This window comes from Nicotiana tabacum, chromosome 20, assembly GCF_000715075.1.
Source record: "Nicotiana tabacum cultivar K326 chromosome 20, ASM71507v2, whole genome shotgun sequence".
NCBI lineage: Eukaryota > Viridiplantae > Streptophyta > Magnoliopsida > Solanales > Solanaceae > Nicotiana > Nicotiana tabacum.
The window spans coordinates 124,793,784-124,802,915 of NC_134099.1; the positions used below are offsets into that span (position 1 = coordinate 124,793,784).

Sequence of the window (9,132 nt, forward strand, 5' to 3'; positions counted from 1 at the left end):
GAACCGGTATCCTTTACCTCGTATTGATGATTTGTTTGACCAGCTTCAGGGTACACATGTATTTTCTAAGATTGACTTGCGTTCTGGTTACCATCACTTGAAGATTCCGGAGCCAGATATCCCGAAGGCTGCTTTCAGGACTCGGTATGGTCATTACGAGTTCCTTGTTATGTTATTTGGGCTGACCAATGCCCCAACAGCCTTCATGCACTTGATGCACAGTGTGTTCCTACCATATCTTAACTCATTCATCATTGTCTTTATTGATGATATTCTAGTGTACTCCCGGAGTCGGGAAGATCATGAGTCAACACCTGAGGACAGTGCTTCAGACTTTGAGGGAAAAGAAGTTATATGCAAAGTTCTCGAAATGTGAGTTTTGGTTGGATTCCGTGGCATTCTTAGGCCATGTGGTATCGAGTGAAGGTATTCAGGTGGATCTGAAGAAAGTGAAAGAAGTACAGAGTTGGCCCAGACCATCCTCAGCTATATAGATCCGCAGTTTTCTTAGCTTGGCGGGTTATTACCGTCGACTTGTTGAGGGGTTTTCATCCATTGCAGCCCCGATGACCAGGTTGACCCAGAAGGGTGCTCCGTTCCAGTGGACAGAAGAGTGTGAGGCGAGCTTCCAGAAGCTCAAGACAGCTTTGACTATAGCCCAGTTTTGATTTTGCATATAGGTTCCGGGTCTTATACTGCTATTGTGATGCCTCGAGGATTATCCTTGGAGTGGTATTAATTTAGGACGGTAGGGTGATTGCCTACGCATCCAGACAGTTGAAGATACATGAGAAGAATTATCATGTCCATGATCTCGAGTTAGCTGCTATTGTTCACGCCTTGAAGATCTAGCGTCATTATTTGTATGGTGTGCCTTGTGAGATTTATACTGATCATCGGAGTTTACAGCATCTGTTCAAGTAGAAGGACCTTAATTTGTGCCAGATGAGGTGGTTAGAGTTGCTGAAGGACTATGATATCACTATTTTGAATTACACGGGCAAGGCCAATATGGTAGCTGATGCTTTGAGTCACCGGGCGAAGATTTTGGGGAGTTTGGCTTATTTACCAGAAGCGGAGAGGCACATGGCGATGGATGTTCAGGCCTTAGCCAGCCAGTTTATGAGATTGGATCTTTCGGAGCCCAGTCGGTTTCTAGCTTGCGTGGTTTCCTGGTCTTCTTTGTTTAATTGTATCCGGGAGCGTTAGCTTGATGACCCTCATTTGCTTGTCCTCAAGGACAAGGTTTAGCACAGTGATTCCAGAGATATGACTAATGGTTATGATGGGGTATTGAGGATGTAGGGTCGAATTTGTGTACCTAATGTTGATGGGCTTCGGGAATTGATTCTAGAGGAGACCCATAGTTCGCGGTATTCCATTCATCCGGGTACTGCGAAGATGTACCAGGATTTGAGGCAGAACTATTGGTGGAAGAGGATGAAGAAAGATATAGTTGGGTTTGTAGCTCGGTGCCTCAATTGTCAGCAGGTGAAGTATGAGCACCAGAGACCGGGTGGGTTGCTTCAACAGATAGAGATTCCGGAGTGGAAGTGGGAGCAGATCACCATGGACTTCATAGTTGGACTCCCACAAACTTTGAGAAAGTTTGATGTCATTTGGGTGATTGTGGATCGGCTGACCAAGTCCGCTTCATTCTTATGTGTACTACCTATTCTTCGGAGCGGTTGGCAGAGATTTATATCCGGGAGATTGTTCGTCTGCATGGTATTCCTGTTTCCATCATTTCAGATAGAGGTACTCAGTTCATATCACGGTTCTGGAGGTCCATACAGCATGAGTTGGGTACTCGGGTGGAGTTGAGTACAACATTTCACCCTCAAACGGACGGACAGTCCGAGCGCACTATTTAGATTCTTGAGGATATGCTTCATGCGTGTGTGATTGAGTTTGGAGGGTCATGGGATCAGTTCTTGCCATTGGCGGAGTTTGCCTACAACAACAACTATCAGTCCAACATTCAGATAGTACCGTACGAGGCTTTATATGGTAGGCGGTGTAGATCCTCGGTGGGTTGGTTTGAGCCGGGTGAGGCTAGATTATTGGGCACAGACTTGGTTCAGGATGCTTTGGAGAAGGTTAAGGTGATTCAGGATAGACTCCGTATAGCCCAGTCCAGACAGAAGAGTTACGTGGACCGGAAGGCTCGTGATGTTTCCTACATGGTTGGAGAGCGGGTTCTGCTTCGGGTTTCGCCTATGAAGGGCATTATGAGATTTAGGAAGAAAGGGAAGTTGAGTCCCAGGTTTATTGGTCCTTTTGAGATATTGAGACATGTTGGGGAGGTTGCTTATGAGCTTGCCTTACCTCCTAGCTTGGCAGGAGTTCATCCGGTATTTCATGTTTCGATGCTCCAGAGGTATCATGGTGATCCATCGCATGTGTTGGATTTCAGTTCAATCCAATTGGACAAAGATCTATCTAATGTTGAGGAGCCGGTGGCGATATGGGACTGGCAGGTTCGGAAGTTGAGGTCAAAGAACATTGCATCAGTGAAGGTTCAGTGGTGGGGTCAGCCATTCGAGGAGGCGACTTGGGAGACCGAGCAGGATATGCACAGTCATTACCCTCATCTTTTCACTACTTTAGGTATATCTCTATGCTCGTTTGAGGACGAACGAATGTATACGTGTAAGAGGATGTAACGACCCAGCCGGTTATTTTAAGAATTAACGCCCCAATCCCTTATTAACTGCATTCTCCGTATTTGTTTCTGCTATTGTGAGTTGCCGGGAAGGTTTAATTGGTTTTTCAGAGAGTTTTGTGACACTTAGTCCCTAAAGAAGAGTTTAAGTCTTAGAATTTGGACCGTAGCTGGAACAGTGTGAAGACGGCCTCAGAATGGAATTTGGTTTCGTTAGCTCCGTTGGGTGATTTCGGACTTAGGGGTGTGATCGGATTTTGTTTTGGAGGTCCGTATCTTATTTAGGCTTGAAATGCCGAAAGTTAAATTTTTGAAGTTTCCGGTTCGATAGTGTGATTTTGATCTAAGGGTCGGACTGAAATTCCGAAAGTTGGAGTAGCTCTGTAATGTTGAATATGACGTGTGTGCAAAATTGCAAGTCATTCGGACGAGGTTTGATAGACTTTTTGATCGAAAGAGTAATTTGAGAGTTTTTGGAGTTCTTAGGCTTGAATCCATGGTTAATTCGATGTTGTTTTAGGTGTTTTGAGGATTGGTATAAATTTGGATAGTGGTATATGACTTGTTCGTGCTTTTGGTTGAGGTCCCGGGGGCCTCGGGATGATTTCGGATGGTTAACGGGAAGTTTGGAGTTGGGAATTTGCAGCTGAATCTGCTGAGTTTTCTGTCATAACCGCACCTGCGGCTTCGGGACCGCAGGTGTGAGCCCGCAGAAGCGAAAGTGAAACCACAGATGCGGCGAAAAGGAAGAAAGGCTGGAGCCGCAGTTGCGGAAATTTTGGCGCATCTACGAAGGCACAGGTGCGAGAAGGCCATTGCAGGTGCGGTGGCTGGCGAATAAGTGAAGAAACATAGGTGCGGGATTGCAGGTGCGGTAATTGGACCACAGATGCGGTTTTACTGGGTTAGAACATATATATTTTGCCCTTTGCGACTTTGAATTATTTTTCATAATATTTCAACGAGAAGAAGCTTTGGAAAGCTAATTTCAAGGAGGATTTTCAGAGGGATTCATTGAGGTAAGGTCCTTGGTTCCTAAGTTCGTTATTATGGTGATTTTTATCGTTGTTAGCATGAAATTAAAGGGAGAAATGAGTGGTAAATTGGGGGGTTAGGGCTTGGTTAATTGGAGAGTTTTGAGTGGTGATTTGAGGGACCATTTGAGGTTCAATTTTGGTACTTTTGGTATGAATGAACTCGTGAGAGTGTGAGGATTCCGTATTTGTAAATTTTACCCGATTCCGAGACATGGGCCCGGGGGGCATTTTGGTCATTTTTCCTAATTTCGCGTATTAGCTTAGAATTAATTAGTGGAATTAGTTACTTGAAGTGTTATTTACATTATGCAATTACTTTGAATAGATTTGGGCCATTTGGAGTCGGATACTCGTGGCAAGAACATGGTTTTGAGCTGATTGAGCTGGTTCGAGGTAAGTGGCTTGCCTAACCTTGTGTGGGCGAACTCCTCTTAGGATTTGGTATTGTTTATATTGGAAATGCCTTGTACGTGAGGTGACGAGTGCGTACTTGAACTATATAGTTAATTATTTTTCATTAATTAACTATAATTGTGTTTCTTTTCCTCTTTATACTACTTGCAATTTAAGCCTATAATTGTTTCTTTTTCCTCTTTATGCAAGTTAATTAACTATATAGTTAATTATTTTTCATTAATTAACTATAATTGTGTTTCTTTTCCTCTTTATACTACTTGCAATTTAAGCCTATAATTGTTTCTTTTTCCTCTTTATGCAAGTTAATTAACTATATAGTTAATTATTTTTCATTAATTAACTATAATTGTGTTTCTTTTCCTCTTTATACTACTTGCAATTTAAGCCTATTGTTAGCTTATGGAAGAATGTCTAATTGACTTAATTGTTTTACTTGCTCAAACTGTCTTATTTGGATTCTGTGCAGCATGTTAGATTAGAAATACCTGTTTTACCTTGGTATGAAATTTGAATTGCATTGAGTATTCTTCGTGTTGCTGTTGTGTGTTTACTTTGAGACTATGAGACGGTATCCCGAGAGATCCCCCTGCATGTTTACTTTGGGACTACGGATTTGTATTCCGGGAGATCCCCGTGCACTTTTATATTGGAACTACGGGATTGCACCCGGTAGATTCCCCCAATATTGGGTATTTATATTTGGGACTACGGATCGGTATTCTGGGAGATCCCCGCGCACTATGAGTTGGACTACGAGACAGCACCCGGGAGATCCACTGGATATTTATATTTGGGACTACATGATGGTATCCTGGGAGATCCCTGGTTGTTATCTCTGTGTTAAGTTGTATTCCTTCTGTGATTATTTGGCTCTGTTATAGTTGTTGTTATTTTTACTATCCTGTGTTACTTCTTATTGTTTGCACTTAATTATATTGTCTTATTCTATATTGTTATACCTTGTTTTTCATCTAAACTCAGTAGGGCCATGACTTTCCTCGTCACTACCCGACCGAGGTTAGGCTTGGCACTTACTGAGTACTGCTGTGGTGTACTCATGCCCTTTCTGCGCATGTTTTTTCATGTACAGATCCAGGTACTTCGACTCAGCCTTACTATCCTTAAGGCGAGGCGATTCTCCAGAGACTTCAAAGTATATCTTCCGAGTCCGCAAACCGAGAAGTCCCTTTCTATTCTCCCATATAGTATTAGCCCTTCTGTATTTACTTTTGTTTAAACATTCTGGAGTTAGACACTTGTAGTTATCCAACAGCTTGTGATTTCATTAGATTCCGGGTTTTGGGAAATATTGTTTCAGTTCGAGAGTTTGTATTGTATATGTCGAGCGGCATCTAAACGCTTCATTATGTTATTTCTGTAGTTTTTGACTAGTTTTATTCTGTTATTTTCTGTTTCCGTAATTTGTTAAGCTTACCTAGTCGTAGAGATTAGGTGCTGTCACGATAGTTCACGAAGGACGAACTGGGGTCGTGACAAGTTTACTTAGATTATAGGAGTTTATGGGATATCTACAGTATTTTTTTTTTTATATACATTTTATTGATTAATATGATAGACAGTTCAAGAATAAAAGTTACACCGCTAGTACGTAAGAAATTTATTCTTAACAAATTTAATGAACCCAAGTTGTGGTTGAAAAAAAAAGTTGAGTTTGAAAAAAAAACATTTGTATCAAGTTGGGGTTGAAAAAAACAAATTGAACCAAGTTGAAGATGAAAAGAGAGGAGAGTTCAAAAAAAAAAAAAAAAAAAAAAAAAAAAGAGGAGAATTCAAGTTGAAGATGAACTCTTTAACCACTGTCTTCCTCTTTCTCTCTCCTGGTATAAACCGACATTCTTTAAGGAGTTCGAAAGGTCGAAAGCAGATGCATGTAACTTCATCATTTTCAGTCAAAGTGCAATTAACGGTGGGAACATATCTCTCTGAGTCGGCCGCTGTATTGTTGTTTTTTTGGCAGGCATCAAATCTTTCTTTTTTATTTACTATTTAAAGAAATTTAATAAAAATACAAAGCTGAGTATATTTAACTATTCTTTGTACAATATAGAGATTGACACCAAACTTCGTGCATGATCTATTAGCAGAAAGTAGCACGAAGATTCAACTATTCTCTTCACGGCTGTTCAAGTTTGAATTTTCCTCCTTATATTATATAGCCGTTTGTAAGGGAATTTTTATCAGTTATCTGTAAAAAGAATCAGTTGTCTACTTTGTGCATGTGCTCCAAATCAAGTAAAATACCATAAGGGAGCCCATCAATTCAGAAATATACGATTTGGGTTGGTCTTATTTTTGTGCTACGAAAAGTGTTCGACGAAATTGATTTTGTCAGAGTTCAAAGTCGGTGGCTTCAGATTCTGCAGAAACGGTGTTGTGTTGAAGAAAAGCTGAAAAGGGTATTTATAATTCACCAAAAAAGCATCTGGGTTGGTGTTATTTTGTCGTAATTTTGTCTAGTTTGAAGTGGGTCGTACATGTGCTTATTAAAGGTGGCGAACCCAAGAAAATCCAGTGAGTATGTCAGATTTACAGATACAAGCGATTCAGAAACCACTACAACCACCGCGGCAGAAGGCGGTGCTCAGCCTTATGGACAAGGCGACCAATTTTTCGAAGAAATGATTCAACAACAAATTCATCAGGAAGCTGACTATTTGCTGTCAACTTCTTCGGCGATGCCAATGTTTACAGGGTATAGTCAGACAAGAGAGATGTCTACAATGGTGACGGCGCTGACCCATGTGGTTTCGTGTCAGAGTTACCGACCCGATATCAGTGGTTCTGTTACGTCGTCGTTTGGCGGTGGTGGTTCTGGTATTTATTCAGCAAATTCGCCATCTTCAGCTTATTCTTCTTCTAGCTCAGGGTCTAGAGCTGGACAAAAGAGAAGCCGTGATCAAGAAGAAAGTGTTACTCAGATATTGGAACAAAGTCATCACGGGGTTTATGGAGGGTTTGGAGAATTTAGAGCTGGTTTGCCATCTTCCTCTGTTAAAGCTGGTTAGTAATAGTAGTTCCATAACATTCTTTACTTCTTTTGTGCTTTTATTTTTGTTGTTCTTTCCTCTGTTTTTAGTTTTTGATCTTTGTGCTTAAGAACATAATCCCTTTTTTATTTTCCTTCTTCTCAAGTTTAGTTTTGACACTCTGACCACAAAGGTCTATAGTCTCCTAATTTTAGTTAGGAGTTCTCCTCATAATAAACTTAAGGTTCAATTTTAACTGTCCCATTTCTCCTCTTTTTTGCGGTCCCTCAGTTTAATAGAAAAAAAAGGTTTTAAAATGATTATGCGAATTCTTTTTAGAGGTTTTCTTAATTTTATACTAATTTTTATTCGATCGTATTATTGCATGTGAACAGTGTATTACAATAGCTGTTTAATTAAATCTCAGAGCTGAATGTTTCTAAGATCTAGTACTAGTTTTGTTCTTCATTTCTTTTGCAATTTATCCTCAATTTTAATGATGTAAGATTAATCATCTTGTGCCAGAAGCTACAAGTATGGTGGCACCATCAAACACCACAATTTCAACCATTACAACAGTTCCAGCTTTCACAACGACGACGACAACAACCACAACAGCAGCAGCTGGTGGTTCAACTGAAGAAACAGGAGGAGAGAGGAGGAGGAGATACAGAGGAGTAAGACAAAGGCCATGGGGAAAATGGGCAGCTGAAATAAGAGATCCACATAAAGCAGCTAGAGTTTGGTTGGGTACATTTGATACAGCAGAAGCAGCAGCTAGAGCTTATGATGAAGCTGCCTTAAGATTTAGAGGCAACCGAGCCAAACTAAACTTCCCAGAAAATGTCAGCAGATTATTACCACAACTTCAAGCTTCTCAACCTACTACAAGATTAGCCATTTCAAGCTCCTCAACTTCAGCTTCTTCTCAATTGCAATTTATGGCTCCAATATCTCAACCAACAGCATTTTTCCAACCTCATCAGCAGCCAATCCAAAGTTCAGATATGACGAGAGATTATTGGGAATATTCACAGTTACTACAAAATCCTGGTGATTTTTTTGATCAACAACAGCCTTCAGGTTTATTGGAGCAAATGTTTTTTGCTTCATCTAGGGCTGTATTGCATTCAAACACAACTTCTTCTTTAGGTAACTCTGCAGCTTCTTCCCCTTCATATCCCCTGCTATTTTCAGGTCAGCAATCTAGTTATTACAGGCCACAAACTAATCAAATTCAAGGCAACAGCAGTAGTAGTAACAGCAGCAGCTCCAATATTTCTGCACCATTTTGGAGTAGTTCCAGCCATTATCCACCCTCTTCTAGTTAAATCTCTCTTTTAAAAAAAACATATATTTTCATATATTTTTTATCTTTATTTTTTTTTGAAAGATGGTCAACATTTTCTGCTTTTCTTTTTTCTTTTTTAGCTATTGGTTCATAATTTTATTGTACTTTGTACTTCACATGTAGGAAGATTAGAGGTAGGCAGGGATCTATTATTGACATTGTTATTGTCATTATTCTGGAAGAGTGAAAGGTTTCTTACAGAGTTTTAACTTGTATGTCCTGTATAATGTTAACTAACTTTAAACGTGTAACTTTTTGTAAGTAGTAAGTTGAATTAGGGCTGCTTATCGGGCGGATTGAGCGGTTATTTACTCTTAACGGTTTGGCTTATCGGTTATCGACTTTTAAATATATTAATTCGCTAGCGACCCGATAAGATATCGGGCGGATTAGTATCGGTTTAGCTCTTATTGGGCGGTTATGGGGCGGTTTATCGGCCTAATTCAATTTATATTAAGTGCATTAATTTTTTCTAGCAGCCTAGCATATAAATTTAGAATTCGAATTACACATAAATGATGTAGTGTGTCATGTATTGGAGAGTGAAAAAAACAGAACACATTGTACATTATAGGCTATATTAACTGAAGATAAAACTGAATGAGTTGATTCATTACCTTTCCAACATTGCCATTGCTAAAGATGTTACTGCAATTGAGATCTCTATGAATATAA

The 9,132-nt window shown here is 40.0% G+C and overlaps 1 protein-coding gene across 2 annotated transcripts; it reads left to right on the top strand.

The window, feature by feature from the left end:
• Positions 1-5,965: 5,965 nt before the first annotated feature.
• Positions 5,966-8,742, top strand: LOC107825487 (uncharacterized). 2 transcript variants are annotated; one of them, XM_016652348.2, is made up of 2 exons: positions 5,966-7,140; positions 7,632-8,742. In XM_016652348.2, exons 1-2 carry the CDS (start codon positions 6,615-6,617, stop codon positions 8,435-8,437), a joined length of 1,332 nt encoding a protein of 443 aa, XP_016507834.1. In that variant the 5' UTR covers positions 5,966-6,614; the 3' UTR covers positions 8,438-8,742. The 2 variants fall into 2 exon arrangements, with proteins under 2 accessions (XP_016507834.1, XP_016507835.1); XM_016652349.2 differs by having other exon boundaries at positions 7,635-8,742.
• Positions 8,743-9,132: the final 390 nt, after the last annotated feature.

What these genes read in the sequence shown, in the direction of transcription:
- LOC107825487 (XM_016652348.2), top strand. Translation starts at nt 6,615, where the DNA reads ATGTGCTTATTAAAGGTGGCGAACCCAAGAAAATCCAGTGAGTATGTC. An exon ending in ATCTTCCTCTGTTAAAGCTG is followed by an intron (nt 7,141 to 7,631) that starts GTTAGTAATAGT and finishes ATCTTGTGCCAG; the next exon opens with AAGCTACAAGTATGGTGGCA.